A 25,809-nucleotide genomic window follows, 5' to 3' on the forward strand; every position below is an offset into this window, starting at 1 on the left:
ATTTCAATAAATTCCAGAGCCAAACATTTAGGGCCAACAATTTCTCTGTGCGAAATGCAAATCAATAAAGGAAAAGGATAGGGAGTTGGGGGGTGGTGACGGGTGGAAAAGCTTTGGCACACATAGTAAACAAATTGTATTTTCTCTGTATTTTTATGCAGTTTACTCACACGGTTGACCGACTTTTTAAGGCCACGTTAACTAATAATATTCTTACGAATTTCGATTTTATGCCAAATTTTAACCAAAACTTTGCTAATTATTCTTATTTTAAAAATAATGCCGTTTCGTTTTTAATTTTTTTTTAATATTTCTATATAATTTTCTGGATTTTCTATTTTCGTTTCGCAAAGGCGAGACAGAAGATAGTCTTTTTTTTATTGCGATGATGGAATTCTTTCGTTTGTTATTGTTCTTCTCTTTTTGTGTTTTTGTCACTTTGTTCGTTGCGAAGATGGCGAAACAGGGCGGTGAGAAAAAAGAGGGAAGCGAGGCAATGCGAGTAGACGTGTGAAGAATTTTACAAACTTCCGTAAAATTAACTAAAATTGAAAGAAACAGTGAAGCTTTTGTTGAACACAGTCAAACATCATAAACTCAATCGTAAACATTTATTGCATTTATTTCTATGAATTTACATACAATTTATGTTCCAGCATGAAATAGTATTGTTTTTAAATAGTTTTAAATGTTTGAGTATTTTAACTTGATTGTCATTTAAATCAAAGTTTAATGCATGAATAAAGAATATAGAATTAGCTACAAAAATTAAAACTGAACTTGTGGGCCGCTCAAATTACAAAAACTACAATCAAGTTATTCAAGTTCGGCTGTATTCAAAAAAGCTAAGTTCAATGTCGTGGGTTGCTTCCGTCTGGTTTTTAAAAGTTTTTTGTCTGAGCTGCTTTAATGCTCAGAGTCTTCGATAAGAAATCATAACATTCAAATTATGTAGATTTCTCGTAGGCCTTTGACGCATTGTATTGTAGCATCAGAATTTAGATTTCACTAGTTTTCACTGCCACGTTACTGGGCCGCATATTCTATTTAGTGGTTTTCTATTCAAACTTGGCCAACATTTAAATTTTCCCCAGCCACAAACAACAACAATTAGAACCGCATAAGAGAATCGAAGAGAGACAAACAATCAGCTGTTTGCAGCATCAATGAAGAACGCTCTTTTTTGGTGCAGTTTAATTTCGATTAAAGTAAGGCATTTCAATAAATTGTTTTCTGTAAATCAAGCACACACATATACACACACGCGCACAGTTTATATGTTGAATTGTATTTTTGCATTGCTTTTTAAATATTTTGCTGTGGTACAACAAATATTTTTGCGGTTTGTTGCCAAATTTCCCATACACACCCACACACGCGCGCACTTAACGACTTTGCTTTCGTTTTGTTCTTTTAATTTTTTTGGGGTTCTGCTTTTTCGATGGGCACTAGAACAATAAGAAATGTTGCCGCCGCTATTTTATTTTTTCATCCGCGAACGAAAAACCAACCTTACTCGTTGAATTTTCAAGAGAGAAATGTTGGAGCATGGCACAAAGAGTATCGTCGAATCCCCCAGACACGAGGGCGCCACCCGAATGTTAACGGACCGAACCTGAACTAACCATTCGGCAGTTATTTTTTCCGCTAGTGGCGCCTTATTCAAGCTGGTTAACAGAAACTCTGCATAGAACAAGGTTTTTCCAAACGGTAAAAAAAGGAAAAGTTTTCACAAAAGAATATTAAAGGCTTTGAGACAAACAAAAGATTTCCCAAAGGATACATTTTTTAAAAAGAACCCGAAAGATCCACCCGAATCTTAACAGTCTTAACTGAGAATGCTAGAGTTTCAATTAGAGTGCGCAAATGCACGTGGACAGAGTTGCCAGATTGCGGGAGAAAAAAGCATCTTTTTTGAAAATACAAAAGTCATTAAAAACAGTCAAAATACAAATTTTGAATAAAACTGAACCCAAGTCTAAAGAATAAGTCTTCAAATTTGTATTATGCGAATTTTCAACTTGTGGTAAACTACTGAATATATATATGATTACTGGATATAATAATGTGTTAATAGTTGTTTAATTTATTCGTTTTAAATAATAAATATGAGCTTAATGCTTTCATAACTACACCCAACAGAAAAACTAATCAAATTAAGAGAATTTTTCATGATTAAAAACACTTTTCGCCTTTAAAGACGAAAATATTTGACTTCAATTTAATTTTAATTTGTATCCGTTTAATCTTAAATTAAAAACCAATTCAAATTAAAACACAGTGATGGTTTTTACATACAAACGTTGCTTGTTTATTTCACTTTACGTTCTTTTGTTGAATATGCATATAATGTTTCTGCGCTTCTATTCCTTTTCGATCGCCGCCGCTATATAACTTATGCTCCTTATCGATCTAAGTGAATCCGTTGCTGATTTTAATATATATTTTGATCTCGAGTCAATGCTGGCTGCTTTATCTTCTTTTCCACATCTCTTGTATGTATATTGAATATTCTGGTTGTATATAAGTGTATAATATATTTAATTTAATACATAAAAAGTTGCGCCCGCTGCAACGCGCATCGATTTCCACTTGCTTCGTTTAAAATAGTTTACGTGTGTTTAATATTAAATTGTTTCCATTGTTTTCGCAATGCAAAGATCATATATAAAAATACAAAAATCATAACATTTACATACACACAGGACCGTGTGTGTGGCCGCCATATAACTAGGTATTTCATATACTCTATATAATCATATATCGACGCAACCTTGCACAGTCAATATAAATTATCGTTAAATTACAAAAAATTAAAATGTATATATGCATTCGAATTATACACAACTACCACTCTCTCTTTCTGTCTCTTCAGTATAAATAAATTTTTGTCCACTTAATAAACAATTTCACTTCGTTATGCCTTAAGAACTAAACTCTCCTTCTTCTGATCCTGCCTCATGTCCTTCCTCATCCTCATCCTCGCTGTTCTGATCCACCTATTTTCCGATTTGCTTGGCCTGCTATATCATTCAATAATTTCGCTATTTAGTCTTAGTCGTATATGGAAGTTGAATTGGTACGCATATGTTCAGGACCGGCTTTTCCGCCGAGTCTGGGGGAGGAGTTTACAATATTTTGTGGCTTTCCATTAAATATTTATAAGTATTATTTATGTGTATAATACGCAGCAGTCGATTGTTAATTTAGCTTTCTAATTTCGCTGTATAGATCGTATAGATCGCTGGATCGCAGGGATTATTCATGTGATACTAATGCTAAGTTGCCCGAGCTAAGTCTGAATCCTGAACACCACGATCAATTCCGCTTTGAACTGTTTCTTTTTTTTTTTTTATATATATTTCGGGTTTACTGAAGACTTGCTGGTTCTTAAATTGAGTCGTATGAGATCGTGTGCTTAGGAAAATGTTGTGGTTTTGTTGAAGGAAATGCGTGGAGAGTTTGCTTTCTTTCTTCTTTTGTTTTGGGAGCCTTGATGGATGACTTTTGTGGAATTGTTTTCGTTTTGTTTGAGTCGTAATACTAGTTCCCTTTAGGTTAGGTTAATGAGTAGTCCATATATATTAAACCGTATATATATGCATGATTTTGTGGTTGTATATAGAGAGATACGTTCTATGTTTAATTACAAACATTGTTCATTTTGATTTTGGTACGAAACAATAGAAAATCCCTGGGAGCGTAACAAACTAAAAGGGTTTTAGGTGGGGTTTGGAAAACAAACGAAAGAGAGGGGGGATCACGATATACCGAACATTGCAAGCAATCCTCTTGTTCTCACACTAAAATTGGCTTATAGACTTATGCAAAATAATGTACAACAGAGTAAGTTACATAACTTAGAAGTCGGTAAGCAGTTCTTCCCATTAAAATATAATTACTTTGACTAAATTTCTCCTTTTTCTCGGCATTTGTTTGTGTGTGTGTGGGTGTGTTAGCCTAGATGTTTGTGTTAACCTAGAGCAAGTGCATCATAAATATGCGTATTTATGCACATGCCATCGCCTCGTCGATCGATCGTCAACATTCTGGCAATGTTGCGAGCTTCGATCATCGAATACTTCGCGAATGTCTTAAATTACACGCCCGACTCCATTTTCTTTCCTGACTCCTGACTCTGATCCTGATCTTCGTCCTTTTTTGGGACGACAGCAGTGGCGGGAGTTGGATGAAACTGATGTCCTCTGGCGTTTACCGTGACAGTGTTTTGATCTATCTGCGATTGAACTCCGATTTGATAGCTAAAAAGGGAAGTAGAAGTTTATTACCTTATTACATAATGTTATTTAGAGCAGTAACCTACCTTCTATGATCTCGTTTTTGACCTTCTGGATCTCCAGTCGCATTTCGCGCACTATCTCAGCCTTCAGTGTGTCCAAGTCGCCATTGGATAGCGCCAGCGACAGGCCATCGCCATTGACCTGCTTTAGAAAAGACATTATAGACCCCTTATGTGGTTCTGGCTGAGATTACCCACCTTGAGAATGGTCTCTTCACTGGCACTGCCAAAACGTTTGCGCATTGGTCGCGGGGACTCTCCGCCACTATTCGTTGTGTTGCTTCCAGCTCCTCCCGAGTTGCCATTCGCTCCTTCATGGCCACTGCCAGCTGATCCGCTGCCAGCTCCTCCGCTCAACTTATGGGGCAGCGTGTTGGACTTTTCCCAGGGTCGCTTCTTTACCTCGGGCTCAGGATCGGGCTAAGGGATTTATCAATTTTATTAGAAGGCCTACAGAGTTTTTAGGGGATACTTACATCTTTCTTCTCGGCTTGGGCGCGTCGTCGTGCCAGCGTCTTGGCCATCTCGTCCATCATGGAGGCCATGCCATTGGAGCTGCGTCCGATGGTTCCATAGTTGCCGCTGCCTCCGCTGGAGGTGCTGCTGCCACTGTTTTCTGGAGCAGCGGGGGTGGTCTGTAAAATTAAATTAAAATTAATAAAGATTATAGTTAAATAAGGTAAAGATTAAAGTTAAATTAAGACCCTTTCATTTCCTATTAAGAATTAATATTATTTACCTTATTCTTTTTAAGCTTGAACTGCTGCAGCTGCGAGGCCAGAGAGCCCATGAGATCAGCCTGGGGATCATCCTTCTTGGGCGCCCCGCCCAATCCCGGCGGCGGAGGCGGTGGTGGCGGTGCACCCGGTCCGCCCGGAGCCGGCGGCGGTCCGCCTCCCATTGCTGGCGGCGCCGGAGGAGGCGGTGGTCCGCCTGCACCCATTGCCGGTGGCGGCGGTGCGCCATTGAACATTTGCGGTGGTGCTGGCGGCGGCGGACCTCCTCCAGCGGCTCCACCGAAACTGGGCGGCGGCGGGGGCGGAGCGGGAGCCGGTGGGCCACCCGGTCCACCCTGGCTGCTCATCCGATTGAGCGGCACCTGGCCAGGCTGCTGCTGCTGTTGCTGCGACGGATTCATTGGCGGCGGCATGGGCACCTGCCCGTAGGGATTCTCCGCCTGCTGCTGTGGCGGAGGCACTGGTGGACCTCCATAGCCGGGACCCGGCATCGCCGGCGCCTGAGGTGCCTGTGGATGCGCCTGCGGCGGGAGCATCTGCTGCTGGCTGGCGTACACGACACTGTTGGCGCTCGCGGAGCTCGGTAGATGGCCATGGCCGACCATGTACATGCCACCGTTTTGGAGCGGCGGCTGTGGCGCCTGCTGCTGCTGCTGTTGCGGCTGCTGCTGCTGCGACTGCTGTGTCGGGTATTGGTGCACAGTGAGATTGGGATTAGAATTGGAGAGCACGTAGTGGGGTTGCTGATACTGCTGGTGGTGCGGGCGGGAGTTTTTCGGTTTTCGGGGGTTTTTCAGGAGATTCATATTCAGATTGAGATTCAGGATCAAGCCAATTGCGAATGAAATGAAACAGAAATACCGCATGAGGAATCTGGGGGATGGGGCGAGGTCATAGCATGTGCCACTCACCTGGGATGGCGCATATCCCGCCTGGACCTGGACCATTTGCTGGTACTGCTGCTGTTGCTGCTGCTGCTGCTGAAACTGTGGCTGCTGCGGCTGCTGCTGCGGTGCCGGCGGAATCTGTGAGTTCACCTGCGGCGGCAGGCCATTGGATGTGGGTCCGTAGTGCGATCCCGGCTGACCCATCTGCTGCGCCTGCTGCTGCTGCTGCTGTTGCTGCTGCTGGGGCTGTGGTGCCGGTGGGGCGCTGAGGGAATTCCTTTTTGGGTGAGCAAACGTTCGGCGTGGTATGGAGATGGATCAATGAGTGATGTGAGTGATGAGACACGGATACCAAGATCAGTGTTGGATAGTTTTGCTCATGCACAAGTTCAAATTCATGCATATATTTCATGATAATTATATTTTACTGACTAGTGATTTAATATTACAAGTTTTACTTACTACCATTTAATAATTACAGTAGTTTTTCATTGCAGTATTAGAAGACATTTCTTATGAGCTTCTGGATCATATATTTTTAAAAACCCAGGGTTAATAACCAACTAATTTTCCAAAAACTTAATTTAATAGATTATTAACCAATTTAGAACTGAGTATGTACATATATGATAATCCATTGTTAATAATTTGTAAATGACTTTATAATTGTTCTTTGAAATGATAAATGCTTCCAATGATTTAAACCTTCGACAGGAGAACCCTTCTTGTTTCATTCATCTGAGCTAATGGTTATTCCCTTCATAATGAGCATCGCGTATCCAACACAGATAATGGAAGTGGGGCCTACCTGCTGGTGCGATGGTGACCCTGGGGCGTCGGCGGGCTCTGGGGGATGTTGTTCTGGTTTGTCTGCGAGGTGGGCGTTTGGGCCGAGGGCGTTACATGGCCACCTATGCTGTTGTTCTGGCGCAGAATGGCCGCATCCTCGCTGGTCATCGTGCGATAGCCCATGTCCTCCTCGTAGCCATTGCCATTTGTGGGCGGTCCACCTGGATTGTTCGCCACGCGACCACTGAGCACCTGAGAAAATAAATTCACTCATAAGTAATGTGATCATGAATCTTTTAAAAGGTGTACTTACTTCGAGGGCATGCATCATGGCCCTTGCAAAGTTCTCCGCATCATTTTGGCTCGAGAAGTTCAATCCGTAGACGAATTTCGAGTCACGCCATTGGTGAAATGTTGCCGTGGCCTGGTTGTACTTCAGTCCCTTCAGAATGGAGCAATTGATGACCACCTCGTGATCCTGCAGCTTTCGCCCCACCACTCGGAAGGTGTTGTTCTGCTGGTGGTGGTAGATCTGCACCTTGCTCAGGCCGGACGAACTGCCCGAGGGCACCCACTTCTTCTGGTTGTCATCGTACACCATCACAGAGGCCCGTGCCCCGATAATACTCTGCTCACTGCAAGAAATAATGGTGAGTGTAATGATTAGTTAGGTAATTTATATGGAGTATAGGAATCTAGAATATGGAAAACAATGGGAAATTAACATCTCCGAAAATTCAATAGTAAAGGTGAAAAGAGAAAATCCCACGCCACAAGAGCAAAGATTAGAAATATGAGGACAACTTTAAAGTATTTAGAATTACAGTTAATTGATTTAGCTTGTTGGGAATAACATTCTATAAACTTAATTTATGGGAGAGTCCCAGGAATAAATGGTCAAAAAGAACATTTTCCTCTCCAATTTGTCATTCAAATACCTTTTTTAAATAACTTGAAAGATTGTGGGAAGCCAAGCGGAAGTTGTGCTAATAAAGTATCCAAACTTAACGAGTTTAATAAATGAGAACCAATTTGTGAATTCATGAGAGTAACAGTAAAAGTTGTTTTTAATTATAAGAACCCCAACGAAAATTAGGAAGGCGTTTTCGAACCACTGCTGCAAACTAGAACGAATTTAATTAGTTTAATAACTCTCTTCCCAAAGAATGCACAAGTTCAAAGAAATGCATTTTCCGACTTAAAATAACTTTTCAAACTCGATTAAGACTTCCGAGGAAAAATGTCGCATTAGGAAATCGTTTTCAGATCATTAGATCTGCTCTGTAATGGTAATGGTCTGCTCCATAATCCCACTCCACTCCACAGCACTTTACTGGGGCCTGTGATCTTCCACGCTTTTCACACGATGCGAGTGAGTAAGGGCTTTGATCTGTGGCATTTACCCCTTCTAATCCCTCCCAGGTTCAGGACAGGAAGTGCAATGCATTTCTTTGTGTGCTCACACACCTGTCATCCAGTCGCTCGTTGATCGTCGTCTCGAGTCGCACGGACCGATTAAATGATTCTAATGAAAGTTCTAATATGAACGTATGTTCGTACGCCTCTCGGCTCTCAACCTTTAGCATTTTTCTGTTCCCCCGGGCAGACAGTTGACAATTAAAGTCAGCCGCAAAGTAAACATGGCCAGCAACAAATGAACGCCTTCATTGGAAAAATGCAAAGGCGATGACGAGTTGCCTTGCCTTTTCTCAACTTGGCTCTGTGTTTCTATCCTATGGCTTGGTTTTTTTTTCTTTACTTTATTTCTGTTGTTTTTCTTTTTTTTTTGCTGGCCTGCACCGCTCCAAGTTGCGCTCGGCGTGGCTCCCAGTTAGCTCCGAGTTGTGTGTTACTGGGGGACAGAGAGATAATGACAGAGAGCAGCCGCCAAACGAGTCGAGTCCGCAGAATTCTCGCTTCAGACTTGGCCCGGCCAAAAGCCGCGAGTAGTTTTGCACTTAAATGGAGTGCGCAGATCGGTGGGACGGACTTGGCGGACAGACGAATCTCAATCCGAATCCAAACTCTGGCCACAGCTGTGCCACCGATTCAGGGCCTTATATAACAACCGAGCAACCGACTGATCGCACAGCTAAGTCGCATGAGCCTGCCCGCTTCTGTGGCTTTGATTTGCATCGAGTTCGTGGCAACGAAAGTGAAGTTTTTGCGCACACAGTGGAAAACAGCACAACAATAGCGGTCAATCAATTTTTTAAATTTCAGCCTTTACAATCGAATCATTTCAGCTTTCAATCTCTCAAATTGGATACTACGTTTCAAATTAAGTATACAGGAAATGAAATATGCCGAAAAAATAAACTGAATTGGTTAGAACGAGTTTTGTTAATATTTCATTTACTTTAATTGTCTTTCTTAAGACATTGTCATTACCTTAGTACTGTAATAATAAATAGTACTTTCATTGATAATATGTTTTGTGACTCATTCCAGTGACAATTGCTAAAAAAAAATCTGAACTTACACCAGAAAATGTGTCGTTGATTTTATCACGCAAAGCGTGCTTAAAAACGTGATCAAAGCAATTATATATTTTTTAAATATGGAAATCCATTGGCTCAGATATAATATTAACTTGCAATTTTATACTAATGAAAACTATGCCATTATAACTGTACATTATTTTTTAATTTTAGTACATATATGCAAAAGATAACGTGCAGTTTAATCATATGTATATACACAATTATAATGCGCCTCGCAAAGTTTTTTAGCATGAATCATAATTGCAGTACTGCTTTATCTGCAACAAAGTTTCTCAGGGGGTTGCAACTTTGTTGAAATAAGTTTTATCCGCTGTGCAGCTGTCTGGAAAATCCAAGCGAATATCGAAAAGAGCCCAACAAATGGGCTACAAAATGGGATGATATATAATTGAGCCACTGCAAAATGCTCTGGGAGCGTTTTCAATATGTGGCAGGTGAAATTTTCCATGCCCAGGGGATTTATTCGTGCGTTAAACTCAAGTTTTGAAGCTGCAGCTGGGTGCAGATTCAGATTCGTGTGCACACGAAAGTGTTTTCCAGCTTAATTGGCGTTAAATTATAATTATGATTAAACGCAGAGCAATGTGGAGTGAGTAATGCTGGCTGTGGATGAGGGTTTTTAGAGTTCTTTGATTTCTGACCGATCTCGCAGAAAAGCGGTTAAACAAAACTAAAAAGAAATCGAAACAAGCCGAGAAACGCATTCGAATCCAGGGCCAAAATACTACGTGCCGAGACTGAAGAAATGAAAGAGGAAAATGGGGAAATATAGGGGGCTTATTACAGAACCCAAGGACAGACGCTTAGGGAAGTGGGTTACACATACGCAAAAATCGTTGTAATGCCCCCAATGAATTTATCTTTGACCGAATTATGCCGACGCTGTAATGTGTGATGTTGTTTAAGCTTTTGCTGTTGCTGTTGCTGTTGTTGTTGCTGTTGTTGTTGTTGTTGTAGTAGATAATGATGTATGTTGCTATATAAATGTTGCTTGTGTTGCTGCTGTGCCTGCTGATGTTGCTGTTGTGTCGATGGTGTTGTTGCTGCTGATGCTGTAGTTGTTGTTGTTGTTCTAATTGAAAACGACATGGAGCAGCCGAGTTTGGAGGGTTGAGTTCTCGAGGGTTGGTGGTTCAGATTCACCGAGGGATTCGAGGGCGAAACGCATTTGCGCAAAGTGGAAAAGATCAGAGAAGAAGAGGAGGATGGGGATGAAGTTAGGGTGGAAGATGAACTGGCTATCGATGTGGCTGCACTGGATGATGGTGAGTCTCTTTGAGTCCCTGTTGGTACATACAACATCTGATCCTGCTGCTGCTGCTGCTGAGATCGCTGAGGTGCCTCATAGATGGGTCCTGGCTTTGGACTAGCCTTGGGTAACTGCAACACCAACTGCTCGTGCTCGTGGTACCGCTGCCGCAACTCCTGCTGCTGGTAATGATGGTACATCGGATGGCGATAGTCGAGCAAATCCAACTCCTGCAGCTCCTCGATGCTGTAGTAATCCGACTTGGAGCCCAAACCCCCGACCGGTGGCGACATCTTGTGATGCATACTCTGGCTGCGGCGGATCAACTCCCCGGAATGGCCAGGAGCCACCTGAAATTCACACAGGCCATTTCCCGGCAACTGCTGGTGGTGGTAGGCCAAGATCGGCGAGGAGTTGACGGCACTCGATGGCTTCTTGCTGGTGAACGAGGTCTTGGCATAGAGCTTCTTCATGGCCATTAACCGTTGGCCAATATTTGCAGAGGCGTCACAGACACTAAACAGATCCCACGATCGTTCCCACACGTAAACAACACACTGCAAACTGCGAAACCTGCGAACGATCAATCGGATATATCGAATTTATGTTTGTCTAGGCTCTTTGACTCTTCGGCTTTTGGCTCTCTGCCCACTGGTCACTGATCACCGATCACCGAACATTAAAGCCACCAATCTATGGACACGTCCGAACGCACTCAAGACCCGCTGGAGACTAACGCCAAGATCCAGACCGAGATCGAGACTGGGTCTCAGACCAAAACGATCTCTTAGTCGAGGCCAACACACAAACAAAGCCGAGGGGGAAAATGAAAAAAAAAAAATACAACAAAAAAAAAAAAAAAAAGCGAATGAGCCAAACAAGACGTGAGCGAGAAAATGAGAATCGACTCACAATCTCGAATGTTTCTCTCATTTTTTGCGGCTGCTGCGCTTTGAATTCGTCTAAAAGGCAAATAATTACACTTCAAAGTCAATAAAATAATGAGAAATGATGAGATGTGCTATGGCTGTTGAGCTGGAATGACCCCCGAGAACCGAGCATAATGGCCAGGTAGAAGGAACACAACCTGACTCACGGACTCTGCAGAAGATTCCCAAATGCCATGACAATTAAAAGATGAAGGGAAGTGGTCTGCATAGAAACCATTAAACAAACACTATTCTCTTTCTACACGATTCTCTTCTTAAAGAGGATGTAAGATTACTTAAATTATATGTATAGGAGGTTACATTTTGATAGCCATCAAAACATTGTAAACCTTATCTGGAATTTAAATAATAATAGGAATAATATTATGTGAATGTAGAGTCCAAGGACTTTTTGGCATGCCAATTGTAATAGGGGTATTCAAGTAAGATTCTACTTAAAAATATCAAAAGTGTATATAATAAAAGCTTGACACTTTAAAAGTTGAGCTTGAGACATTTATGCTGGAAATCTAAAAGCGGCACAGACGTCTCGTGATCGTCGTTTAACCAGTTGGTCATTCAGTCCGTCCGTTTGTCAGTTTGTCATTCGGTCAGTTTGTGATTCAGTGAGTTAGTTCCGTCCGTCACTGCGATAATTACTTAAGAAACGAGCTCAATAATTTATATTTACCCCTCGAGTGACTATTAAAACTATTTTTTCCCAACTGCGATGTTTTTTCCCTCCATTTCAACTGTTCTTTGGCGGCGAAAAGCGGAGATTGCCGGGGAAATAGGGAGGAAAACGCTGTGCACCGCTTGTAGCATGTTATGAAAAATTCATATATAAAATTGTATATCTCAACTTGGAGCTCTCAACTCTCAGAGATTTGAGTTGGTGTTCCTGACTCGGTTACTGTTTCGGTTTTTGCCCCTTAACAATTCCTAAACGTAATTTTCAATTAACATTATTGCGGCCTTTTGTAAGTGGTTCTGTAGAGGCTGTTGGAGGTTCACCGATCTCTGATTTGAGCCAGCCGATTATCGTCTAGCTTTAATGGCTCTGTCAGAATGGCTCAGTCCAGTTAAGTTGGGTTTCTGTGATTTGTTTTTGGTTCAGAGCGTGTGCCGCGGCTTAAATGATTTGGCAACTAAATATTTCTCTGGTTTCTAGGGGCAACTCGAGTGCGAGTACTATAATCCATATAGCTGTCCATAAAGACCCGCAGGCAGACAGCGGACGGAAAAAACAGAAAAAAAAAACAAAAACAAACAGAGCCCACACATGTGAGCAGTCGGAGTCACAACACAAAGTAGGTTGCCAGGCAGTCAGGAGACTCTAAAGAGTTTGCCCTGGGCAAACACCAAGAAGTGCTGGGGGAAACGTGGGGGTCTCAATCAATATCGAATATCACTGCGCGATAAACTCGTCACGGGAGGAGCGCTTCCTGCCGGGAATGCACTGAGCGAAAAAAAGCAGCAGATAAGGGTTTAAAATGTATTTACTTAAACCTTCATGAGACAGATGAAACATGTATTGCTTCTCTAATAAAAATAACTCCCTTATCTGTGAGACGAGAATTATAATTTATAAAACTTTAGTCATTTTGTAAAATATTTTTTGTCACATTCACGATTCTTAAATATTAATGCTCTAAACTTTGAAGCAATTGTTTTTTTTTCTAATGTTTAAAGACTTTTCTCCCAGTATGCTAGTCACTCATAAAGCCCGACAAAAGCCTGGATTTGGGTCACACTCCAGCACCTCCTCCCCGAGCTCCTTATCCTCCAGCACAGGTGACGATAGCTTTGGATCCATTCAGCTTATTGAGACCAACTTCAATCAAGCGGGAAGCCGAAAGGATTAAAGTTTTATTCCGACGAGGCACTCATATTTACTTATGTATATCCACATTCATGGTGACTTAAACTCAAACACAAATAATGCCCGCTAAACCGAAACTCGTTTCACTCGTTGCCGTTAAAAAGAAGAAAACTTTTTCTGTTTTGCCGCAAACTTCGAGTATTCTTTTCATTTTTTCTGAAAACGGTTCTTTCACCGAAATTCGATTTGATTAATGCACTCGATAAGTCAGCAATTATGGTGCATCAATTAGGGGGCACTTCACTGATAGATGCATTTATTAAACAGGCGCCAGATGCATCTTTCCCTCACCAATTCGGCAGACTTCCCTCGAGCGGCTCCGTGGGACAAATGTTACCCATTGGGCGGCGGAATTTCAACTGGGATCCCGAACAAACTGGACAAATTCAGGGGAAAAGCTGCGCAGAAATTAAGTTTAAAGCACTCGCTGGCTAAGCTGACCGGATTTCCTTGGAGACAACATTTTAATGATGACACACCCAAAAAAAAGAACTAAATAAAACGCAAACTTGCAACGTTTTTGCTTATTCACAATTCATTTATCGTGAGGGGATGGTGTTTTACCAGCTTTTCAGTAAGCAAACTCCCCAAATGGAAGGCCGCTCCCCGCTTTTAGACCAAACAAATTATGGGGATTAATAAACGAGGAGCTGCTCCACTTCCCCAAAATTAACCCCCCGTCCCCAGGGATCTGGGTTTGGGTTCGCCACAAATTCTGGCAAACGAGCTTACAAAAAGGTCGACCCATAAATTTCACAGACATCAATTTCGAGGTGTCAAGTAAAATTAACTTAGGCAGAAGGCATCAGTTTCCGGGAATAACACCTCGATTGAATACAAGTGGGAAACTAGCTTTTGATTACTAACAAATTATCTGGCTATCTACGAAAATGTTAAACCATTAATTAATTAATATTTTAAGACGCTTACTTATTTAAATGTAACACCTAATGGATATAATTTTAGTCATCGTAACTTAAAACTTAAACCTTTGGGTCAAAACATGACCCATAAATGTCATAGACAAGCACTTTTAAGGTGACAATCAGAATTCTGGAAAATGTGAAGCTCGGCAAATAGTATGTGAATTGAACTCAATTTGAATGAAAGTCAGAAATTGTCGTTTGCCTAATTGAAATGTCCTTCACAAGCGATTGACAGCAAAACAAAACTTGTATCTGGCAGATACGTAAGTAAGTATTGTATCTATTTACTGTCAACTGTTCTGGCCGTGTAAACGTAAACTTACGTCATTGCAATTTGGTTTCTGCTGTTTTCCTAGCTGCTTCAGCTGTGGTTTCTCTTCGGTTTTTCTGCTGTGGAGGGCGATTCGCTTCCAGAGTTCGGCTTTTCCAAGAGTATGAGATCTGCAAGACCGGAAAAGAAGAGGATATAGATATAGATACGATTACAGTTACAGCTCGTAAATCAAATGCAGGCACACGTGTAGCCCACAGATACTACTTCTTTTGGTGGGAAAATCAATGAGAATCTTCCCCCTTTTTTTCCTGGCCACGAGCACCGTTTGCCAATTTCCTTTAGCCAACGAGGGGAGCAGATAAAGTAGTTGAATCCCTTTTTCCGCTTAGCCAACTCCATTGTAAACTAATCAAACGGCCCGTGCTTGCGGTCCTTTTTCTGACCGAATGACTATGAATTGATATTGGCCAAATCGCTTTTGGCCACATCGCACACGATATTTTATGAGGCATTTGCGTAATGAGGCAATTGCTTTGAAAGCAGCCCAAAAAGGTGAAAATGAGTGAGGGGAAAAACAGAAGGGTCAACGAACCTGGAATAAACTTCGTATTTTCTTCAGAATGATTCCCATCGGTAAATCGATAGTTGGGAACCTTGAAAACCGCACCGGAATAGAACCCATCAATTAACCATGGCCAGCAGTGAAAGCTCTGCTGATGAATTAATAACCAGCGCAGAACAATCAACTGGGAATTAGAGCCAACCTGAAACGAATTGCCAGACTTTTTCTTTCTTCATGTTTTTGGGCAATGACAAAAGACACAAGTCATAATGGAAGCCGCAATAAACAAAAGTAAAATGAAACGAGGCATTTGCATTTTAGACGCGGAGCAAAAAATCAGGTCAGCGCTCTAAAGAAGATCTGGGCCGCCCCTCGCAGCCACGCCCCGCGGCAACATCTTGGGCCAAGAATTTTGACCTAGTTTTCCCCACTCCGCGTATTCCCCTTACAAAACCCACTGCTTACGTCATAGAGTTCCGCCTGGAAAAACCTTCATTCAAAAGCACGCACTTGTAGTTTTACCTTTTTTCGTACCCGGAAATGTTGTTGCAACATTGCAGCAGAAAAAAACATGAAGGGGGAGTTGGGTGACTTTTTTAATTGGAAAATGTTTGAAGGGAATGAGTTACCCCCTGTTAATGGGCCAACATTTTACCAGTTAATTTTCGCATATTCCAAAACGGGGCTAGCCGAGTTGAGCAGAAAATTGAAAAAAATTGTCCGAGTTGAGCAGAAACTCTTTTTGGACATAAAAAATGAACATCCGAGTTGAGCAGAAACGATTTTTGGACATAAAAAATGAACATCCGAGTTGAGCAGAAACGATTTTTGAACATAAAAAATGAACGTCCGAGTTGAGCATAAGACCGATAACGGTAAAAAAAAAACACCCGAGTTGGGCAAAATCAATGTCAGAGATGCGTCAAAATCATTACTTATTCATATAATTATTACATATTTATTATTCATTTATTTGCAAATAATTATTACTTAATAATCATATATCATATATGATTATTAAGTAATTTTTCTAAAAAAAAACTAAACTAAAAACTGAAAAAATAACCTTTTTTTTGAGAAAAATTACTTTTGCATAGATACATATGCTATATGATTATTAAGTAATTTTTCAAAAAAAAAAAAAACTAAACTGAAAAAAGAACCATTTTTTTGAAAAATTAAATTATTTAATTAATAATGATTTTGTGGCATCTCTGACATTGGTTTTTTATGTGGAAAAGGCGTTCATGCGCAACTAGGATGTTTTTGTTTTTTTTTTACCGTAATCGGTTTTCTGCTCAACTCGGACGTTCATTTTTTATGTGCAAAAATCGTTTCTGCTCAACTCGGACGTTCATTTTTTATGTCCAAAAATCGTTTCTGCTCAACTCGGAATTTTTTTTTTTACCGTAATCGGCTTTCTGCTCAACTCGGTATCGCCCTCCAAAACAAAACAAAAGCCTTTGAAGGACATGTCTAAGGTGTGGGCGGGAAATGGGAGTGGTTGTGGGTGGTAGGCACACATGTGCCGCTTCCTCCTGCCAAAAAAAATACACACCCCCGAAAATGATGCCCCTGGGCAATTATCCGAAATAAAACCTTAACAAAATAAAACAAACAAAGAGAGAGAGAAAGAGCAAAAATTAAAAACAAGTGAAATATTTGGCACTCAACAAGCAGGGAGGTTAGAACTCGAAAAAAAAAAATAAAATAAAAATACCAAGGGTGGTTTGGGACAGCAACCCCTGGACAAGAGTTTACACTTTGGAACGGCTCTCTGCATTAAAGGGAGGAAGTTCTCGAAGGGATCAAAGTTCGCAGATAGAGTGACTCGCTAGACGTTTTCAATGTTTTCGGTTTAAATTTCGATGTTTAACCCCGTTGAAGGGTGACCACTGAACATATCGGTTGACGAACTCAATTCTGTTTATGTTTATATTGTTTACGACAATAAATTCTTAGAACGATGTCATTTTCTTTAAGTAATAATGCAAAAACAAACTTCTTATTCATTTGTGGGTAACTCTTAATCAATATTCCAGTTCCAAGAACTCTTCTGAACCCTCCTTGATACACCTCTTTAAAGCCATTTTCCTGGATTTCCTCCACTTCTTTCGATGATGTCAGTGGGTTAGGAGTTGACTCATTTCCCTCCTCGCGTGATATTAACAATTTGTCAGCCCGAACGTAACCACTTTTGTGTCCTATTCACGGGAGAGCCCGTTGAGTCAACGCTCCTCCAACTCCTTCTGCAATGCCCCTACGTTCTCCTGAACTCCTCTTCACCAGCCTGCACTTTTAACCCGTAAGCGGAACTGCACAGAACCAAAAATGTTTTAAAAAATCTTTTTAAAATATATCATAAATGAATTGTTTAGGTAATTAATATATATGTAATATAGAGAAAACGTGCCCATCAACACTTACACTTTAAGAATATTACTAAAGTAGAAAAAAAAAAACTATTTTTTATATTGTTCTATAACACCTTTTTTGTTCAGTGAACTCCATTCATTTTTCACTTGCAGCTCATAAAAGTCGCAACGAATCCTCATTAAGTCTGGCTAACTTCTCCTGCCCCCAAAACTCCCCCTTTCATTTGTCTTGTTGCCACTCGCTTTATGCGGTAATTTCTGTTGTTGTCTCCTCTGCTGCTTTTTGCCTTTTGGCCCCTAAGGGGAGTTCCAGGGTAACTGGTTTTGGGGCCAGGCTTTGTCTGCATTTTTTTTCACTCATTTGCGGGACTCCCGACGAGGGACTTGGCCTGGGGATTTGGGACCTGTGCACACGTGTTGGTCAAATGGAATTACTCCACAATTTGACTGCTTATTTGGGTCGCACTTCGGTACTTGTGATCTTTGCACAGAAATTTCTAATTGATCGATTTGCGAAAGGAGCTGGCGATAATTGATGGATGGATGGGTCGGAAAAAGAATGAGACATATAGTTTGGGATGGGAAATGCTGTGCTGTTCCCGTTGACCTGAATTCCCAGGCATATCAAAAAACATGGCTAGCCAACCGGCAAGTCATCATAATCATCATGATCTTCCTCTTGGCTTCTTCATTTTCTTCTGCTCGCCTTTGGCAGTAGCTAAAAATTAAAAATGTATCTGCAGATTATTAATTTGCCAAAAGTTGTTGCATGTTTTTCTTGGGGGGCAACCACTTTGTGGGTCACTGACTTTCGATTATGGGCGTGCCTGTCTAGCCTAAAATTAACCCTAGACAGCCGATAGTCTCTTAACATATTTCATATAGTATATCGATCTCCGCTCTGATTCGTGGCTGAAAATTAGGGAGTGGAACCACCGGCATATTTGGAAAACATACATTTTTTCGGTCGGCGTTTTGCTTGAAAGCGTAAAGTTAATGGAGCGCGGCAAATCTTTTTTTGTTTTTCTTGTCAGCGATAATTATTGAATAATGATTCAATTGTCTGTTGTCAGTGTTGAGGAATTTGTGTTCACTAGCTGATAAAAAAAACCGAAGAATCAAGTCAAACATTTCCCACTACAAAAGGGAAGTCTATTAAATTATTACACTGTCACAGGCACAATGGAGTGTGGACCCCACAATTTCTGTGACAATGCAGCACCACCCCCACCCACCCAGAATCCCGCTGGCTTTTCCACAATCCGCTGGCGGTGCACAAAGTTCAAGTGGGGAGCATCATAAAAATATCATAATCATAATATAATCTAAAGGGAAACGAGCAAGTCAGCTGAGTTGGGCAACCCGAAGATAAAATACTCTATACAAAAAACGATGTCGTTTAAAAAATAATATAGATTTATTAAGAACAACCAGAATAGTGAAATTAACGGAAAACAATTTGACCGGATTGAACAGGATTTTATCATGTATTATTTATCATTATTAAAATTTGTTTAATAACAAAATAAACTAACCTTAAAGGGAAACCTTAAGCACTCTAATGAAAGAGTATACAAAATTCCTGAAAATGGGAGTGCAAAGGGAGCTATAAAGTGAGAAAAATGGGGAGGGGAAAAGTCACTGCAATTGAGCGAGAAATAACAATAGAAGCAGAACGGGATGGCAGCCAACAAAAAGAGTTCAAGTTACAAATTGTCCAGGAAGATTGGAATGTGTAAAGGGGCAAAAAAGAGACGGATACACCAAGAGGAAACGAGAGAGAAGACTGCAACGCCACCTGTGAGCCATTCCCCAAACCGCTAAAGATCCGGGGAAAACGAAAAAGAAGCACAAGAACCATCCTAAAAACTGCAGTCAAGGCAAAAAAAAAATCAAATTGAAGTTTTGTGGAAGCTTTTAGTTGAAAACAAAAACAAATCCCAGGTCCTCGGCTAAAGCCCCACCCACTTTCCGCTTCCCGCCGATGGTGTTATTGTTGTTGGCATTTTATATTTTCCGCTTTTGGTTGTTTTTGCCGAGGTTGGAAACTTCAGACTTGAAGACCGAGAGACCGGAAGCACTTCAAGTGCTTGCAATTCCATTGAGCAAAGTGCGGGGTCTCTTCGGGGCTATAAAAAGGGGATCAAGGGAAAAGTGGAATGGACTGACTTTGCAATCAGCTTCGCCTGCGACTTCGATACGATTTGAATTCGGTTTCCACGACCGCCCAACCAAACGAAGCTGTACGGATATCAGTCTCACAATAATTGTTCCCATAGCAAGAATAGTTTTTAATAGGATTGAATCGCACAGTGGAGCTTCCCAAATTGGAATTTTACACAAGTTTATCGAAGTGGAATTTTACAGAATTTTGTCTACCTAAATTTGTTTCATTTAAAATAAAATGAAATAAATAAAATTTGCTCGAGTTTTGATTTTCTTTGAGCTGAAAGGATTTATTTGTCACAGATGTGCATGGCCTTTAAAAACTTCTTAAGCTCCGAGCAATCTCGAATATGCTTTTGCTGTACAAATCCCAACTGTGTTTCACTTGGTTTTTATCAGTGCGGCACTTCCCGTTTTTGAGTCAAGAGGGAAGCCGTCGTATTTGAAGATAATGTTTTATCTGCAGTGTTCTGAGGCCTCCCTTTATGTCAATGTTCAAAAATCTTGCCACATAAAGTCCCCTACATCAGAATTCAATTATTTTGGGGCTCTGGGAATTGTTGATATTCCCATATTTTTTTTAGGGATTTTTGCGCACTTTCATTTCTTGATCAGCAATTTTCATGATCAATTTTCACATCGTAATTTACCTTGAAACGGAAAATAACAAATTGTCTGCCGTTGCTGCTTTTTTATACTCATTCCCAGAAACGAGTCCAAAAATATACTCTTTGTTTATGGGTTAAATGGAATGCTTTTGAGAAAATATGGATAATACCGAGAAAGCTTCACCATCCCACAATCGCCTATTTTTAAGCAATTGTAAATTAGCTGCCGGCATCGTAATTTTGTTTTAATTAATCTGCAACTCATAGAAATTATATGGCTCCGCATATCTAAGGCACTGCATCTGCCAAAAGGGGGTTGGGATATATGTATGTGTATATATGAGTATACATATATAAAGCAAGCCAAGCGTTAGAGCGTGAAGTAGTCGAGCCAGAAGACGAGCTGAAGATGGGGAACCCGTGAAACTGTGGGCTAGGTCCATGCATTTCTTGGCTTTTCATCTTTTTCTGCTCGCCGTTTTCTGTTTGTTGTGGCAAAATATCTAGGCCGTAAAAAATGGTTAAACGCCAGAGCAATTACCAGGCCAAACAACTTGAGGAGAACGTGGTTAAGTACGAAGTGCGATGCCCATGGCCAACTACAGTGAAGTCCCGGCTGGGAGGTCTAATAAAATGTATATTTACAGCCGGGAGAACTTTTCCGCGGGCTCACATTTCATGGCTTACATTTTTCTGCCACTTTTTTGTCAAATCTTCTGCGGCAGAAGAATCAAAAAGTCAACGAAAGCTGTCCACTTAAGCGAAATTTCATTTCTGACTTTTTCGCTTATCTGTGCAGTTTGCGCCCCGGTTATATCTGCATTTATGTCATATATAGCTCTCGGATTCATCGTATATACACATTTGTATGTTATGCATACGCAAACATGGCACAGTTGTATGAGAATGTTCAAGTTTAATCTGAGTTGGCTGACGCTTTTCCTCGTTGCGATTGCAGCAAGCTTTAAATAAGGCTTAAGTTAAGACGATACAGTAATTGTTTACCCCTTAAATTAAAGAATAATATATCATTATTATTGAAAAACATAAAATTGTTGTTGACCGGGACACAATCGCTTGATGTAATTGATGTTATAAAAAATTGTTATATGTTAAATTGTTAAATGTTATAAAAAAATTACTTTCTGCCCCAAAAAATAGCAATTATTGGTTTAAGAATTTGTACTTATCTTGTCTAATTAAATATTTAAGTAATATGGCTTATTTTAATAAACACGTTTTTTCCAATATCTGGAACAGTGTCATATTTTTCCTTCTATTTTTATTTACAGGGTACAACAGTATCTAAAGTAGAGATATCTGCATTGCTTTCCCGTTTTCTGCGCCGTCAGCTGTATCTTGTTGTCTGGCCCGCTAATTCCCTCCATTAACTATTACTTAATTGTCGCTTGACACGACGTTTAAGCTTCTTCTCGCGATCCCCACACTTCCCTTTTGCTGGCGATATCATTCCATCCAAGATAAGATTATTTTATCTGTCTAACTCAGCTTATGTGAGTCACATGCAAAATAATTTTGCCGGTATCCAATTAAATCAGATCAAATCATTTCCTGAATTTGCGTAGAACAATGAAAAGGCGAAACAGAAAAACAAATCCAAAGAGATAAACAAAAACAATTGGTTGAATCAACAACCTGCCAACTGAAAGATATTAATTAGTCAGCGTGGCAGAGTGGCAAAATGTAAGGCGTATTTTCTAATGTGAAAACCCAAACACGTTCCACACATCCGATTCCGATTGCCGGTCGCCGCTTCTGTGGATCATGAATTATGCAGCCGTCGTTTAATAAATCTATTAAATGCATTGAACAAAAATATTGGTATCAAACTTTTGCCGGTAGAAACAAAGCAAATAATAAAACCAGGTATTTTGATTTTATAAAAATGTTATCTAAAAGGATACAGACACAAATATTATAAAAATATTCATTAGAAAACTTTATTTTTTTCTGTGTTGTGATTGATTTATTGAAAAATGGACATTCAATTGCTGGTTTGTTGTTGCTCCATAGAGTTTAGTTATAGAGTCATTAGAGAAAAGAACTGTGTCACGAGCCATTTCCTTGGCCAAGTGGAAGGAAGCTAGCGGTAACGTAGAATAGAGTATGAAGAGGGAAAAAACAAGTCTCAAGATTCCGGGCTCCTCATGTTGGTCCCGCATCTCCATAACTCAAATACTGATTCAGATTCCGATGCAAACTGAATTGAAATGGATTGGATTGGATGGCATGAGTGGAGAGTGGGAGGAAATGGATGTGGAAGTGGACAGGCCTTGGCAACAACAATGCGGAAATGTTAATTGGATTTGTTGTGGCATCCATGTGGGTGGTTTGCTATAGACTTCTCTTTCAGAGTTCAGAGGTCAATGCATCGCATCGACAAACGAACCTCTTCTCTCCGCTCTTTGTTTTTGCTTAAAGCTAAAGCTGCCTGATATGACACAAAGTTAGTCACAAAAACAAAAAGTTGACGCGGCCAGTTGATGATTCAGATTGTAAGGTATTTTTCGGTTTAGTTTCTTTCCGATGCATTCGCCCGAAATACCTGGAAATTTTTTTGTGTAAGACCCTGCGTACCAAACTTTTAGTCATCGTAAAAATGCCAAAAACAACAGCAACAAAATGTAAACAGAGGAAGAAGTGTTATCTCCCTGTTTCACGTTAAAAACAGTATACATAGCTTCAATTCCTTTGATTTTATCTTTTCCAAAAATAAGAAGTATTAGATAAGAGAAATATAGAATTCTTAAGTTACTATTTTTTGTTAAATCTTCATGGCTAAAAGTATTCCATAAGTTTTTTTTAATTATAAAGTTTTTAGAAGAATTTCACTTAGGCATTTCGACTGTAATACATTTAAAAGCTGATAAAATGGAAATGGGGCAAGCAAAAAAAGACAACTAAAAAGGGGAGCATATTGTCTGTTTGTTATGGTTTTTTTTTTCGGGGTTTACTTAAGTTTTTATCTTATCAGTAGCAGCTGGAAAACTGGGCTAACGGTGTTCAAATAACTGTGTCGTCACACCCTCTTTCTTTCTGTGCCTCTCTCCCTGTTCGTTACACCTTTCCCGTTCTAATGCAACAATTTCGAAATCCGCGTTGCATGCGGCCATGTGTTTTTGAATCGGGTTGGCCCAGGGGAAAGACCAAAGAAGGAGGGAATAGGAGAATGAAGAGTGGGCCAAAAAGATGGAAGTAGTAGGTAATAAATGGTATGCAAATTTCTGTGCGCAATGGACTTCCCGTAACTGATATTAATCATATGGCACTGTCAGTTACGGAAATCTTAAATTGGTATGTATGTACAAAAACATGAATTTTTAATAAGAAAACTATTGCTGCTTAACAATTATGATGAATGTATAGATTTTATAACTTTTAAAACAACATAAGGAAAACATTTTACTTCATGGTTGAAATCAGAGTTTTATGGTTCGATTGTTCTCTGAATTTAACAAATTTAAAAGAAATGTATTTGCGTAATTAGATTTATTGAAATTGGGTTGGGTTACTTTTCCGTTTTATAACTTTGACCGGTAACGCTGATTTCGTGCCTATTTGCGAACTGGTTTTGGTTTGGGCCCTATGAGTGTTGTGTTTGTTAGTGCTTTGCGGGTCGGGTCTTTGGCCCGCTTTATTTGGCAAACGAGTGTAACAACCAAAAAAAAAAAAATGAGTCATGGCAAGTTGGCTGCCATTTCAGGGCTAAAGGAGTTGTGTAGTCTTGGTTTGTTGTTATTATTCTTGTTGTTGGCTGCTGGTGCATTGACATTTAAATGTTTGCTGCAAAGGGGAGGCACAGGAGGCGTGTTGAAGAGGAAGCAGTGACTGGAGAGCTATGGCATAAATTAAAGTTCAAACAAACACGAAGAAGAGGAGGAAAATCGAGGTTGCCCCACCCGCACAATCTGCGCATCTCTCTCTTTTTTGGCGCTCTCTCTTCGCCTCTCCCTTTCTCTCTTCTTCTTCTCCTTTGCCTATTTGGCAGGTTTTTGTTTGTTTTGCGGCGAAAGAAGCGCAAGAAGAAGCAGTGCAGTTGCAGCCAAAACAAGAGGAATAACAACAACAAATGTAACGGGGAGATAGGGGAGCTGAAGAAGTAATTAAAGCAAAGTCGAAAAAGAACAGCTGCCCATTTTATTGCTGCTGCTTCTTCTTCTGCCAGCCCCCCTACAAACACAAGAAAAGTAATAAAATCAGGGGCGCAATTTTAGGGGGCCTTAGGAGTTTAGGTTACCAACAAAAGTTATTGTTTGCCACCATATATTAAGCGGAAATGGTGGAACTAAGTTCTAAACTCGCCAAATCAAAAAGATACCCCCCAAAAATGTACTTACGAGCCGCCACTGCATTTAATGAAAACAGGTTTTGGGTGCAGGAAAAAAAGGAGAAGCTGCCGGAATAGTGACAGCTGTTTTTAGGGCCCACTTAATTTGCGCAAATCTAAGCGAATTTAAACGTTGGCGAAACTATCTAAAAACTGCCCTCGCACACACACACACAAACGCAAAAGGAGAGGTGCGCAAAAAAGGGCGTGTTTGTATAGGAAGAAGAAGCAGTAGCAGAAAAAAGGAGCAGGAGGAAATAGGCAAAAAATGGGGTTTTAAGATAAAACAGCAGCCACCATGAAATAATTCCGAAACAAATAAAATCGAAAATAAACCATCGAATTCGCTTCCTGGATTAAAAATAAATTCTTGCAGAAAGCAGGCACAAAACAACAAAAACTTACCACAACATTTTGGTCGATTCCGTTTCCACAGCAAAAATGGGTTGGTATTGGTGTGCGGCGTCTGCTCTGCTTCTTCTTCAGCTTCCAACAGAAAGAGAGAGAGAAAAAGAGAGCAAATTGCAATTCTTCAACTCTCTGGCGGTTTAGAAAACAATTGCGATTTAGATTTTTTAATTAAAATGCTTGACTTTTGGGGTTTTTAACTTCAGCACGCAAACACACACACATACGGCCACACGCACGGAAACAAACACAGTTACAGAGTGAGTGAACGAGAGAGAGCTAGAGCGGGCAGGGGAGAGAGAGGAAGAAGCGAAAAACTCCTTTTCAAGGAGTAGACACCAATTTTTCTCGGCTCTCTTCCGACGCGAAATAAAGTTTTTACTTTAGTTATAGATTAAATTTTGGTAATGACAATATAAAACAAACACATCCACACACTTTTTCACGAGCCGAGAATATCCTTTACTTTTAGCTCCTGTTTTTCTGCTACACCCCGAACTTTTTCTGTGTTTTCGGGTTGTATTACTTTTGATTTTTATTAACTCAATCACTCACAGCTATGCGCTCGTGTTTATCGGTAACATTTTCCGCGACAGCACCAAACAAATCAAAGGAAAGGCGGCGTTTTTCCCCGGAAAAAACAGTCCGTGTCCGCTTTGCGTTCCGTTTCGGTTGCCCGTTTTAGTGTTACCTGATGGCCAAATTAGAGCTGCAAAAACATCTGTCTTACAAACGATAGGATCGATGTTTTGAAAATGTTCGATATATCGATGCTTTTCCACTTGCCTAGCGAGTACACCCTCATAACGTAGCTTGTGCGCTCTTACCATCATCCGAAGGTAGCGGGTGTCCCAACCACCGTTAG

The 25,809-nt window shown here is 40.4% G+C and overlaps 1 protein-coding gene across 9 annotated transcripts; it reads right to left on the reverse strand.

The window, feature by feature from the left end:
• Positions 1 to 2,284: 2,284 nt before the first annotated feature.
• Positions 2,285 to 25,645, reverse strand: LOC108095193 (protein enabled). Of its 9 annotated transcripts, none has more exons than XM_017196198.2 (11): positions 25,500 to 25,645; positions 24,942 to 25,076; positions 14,527 to 14,644; positions 7,027 to 7,348; positions 6,733 to 6,965; positions 5,949 to 6,201; positions 5,040 to 5,789; positions 4,777 to 4,935; positions 4,499 to 4,720; positions 4,325 to 4,445; positions 2,285 to 4,262 (listed from the first exon to the last, which is right to left on the reverse strand). In XM_017196198.2, the coding sequence occupies exons 3-11, from the start codon at positions 14,529 to 14,531 to the stop codon at positions 4,234 to 4,236; spliced, it is 2,094 nt and encodes a 697-aa protein (XP_017051687.1). In that variant the 5' UTR covers positions 14,532 to 14,644; positions 24,942 to 25,076; positions 25,500 to 25,645; the 3' UTR covers positions 2,285 to 4,233. The 9 variants fall into 9 exon arrangements, with proteins under 9 accessions (XP_017051687.1, XP_017051688.1, XP_017051686.1 ...); XM_017196199.2 differs by lacking the exon at positions 25,500 to 25,645 and adding an exon at positions 25,411 to 25,427; XM_017196197.2 differs by lacking the exon at positions 25,500 to 25,645 and having other exon boundaries at positions 24,942 to 25,485.
• Between the last annotated feature and the right edge of the window lie 164 nt (positions 25,646 to 25,809).

This window comes from Drosophila ficusphila, unplaced genomic scaffold, assembly GCF_018152265.1.
Source record: "Drosophila ficusphila isolate 14025-0441.05 unplaced genomic scaffold, ASM1815226v1 contig_414, whole genome shotgun sequence".
Lineage (NCBI taxonomy): Eukaryota > Metazoa > Arthropoda > Insecta > Diptera > Drosophilidae > Drosophila > Drosophila ficusphila.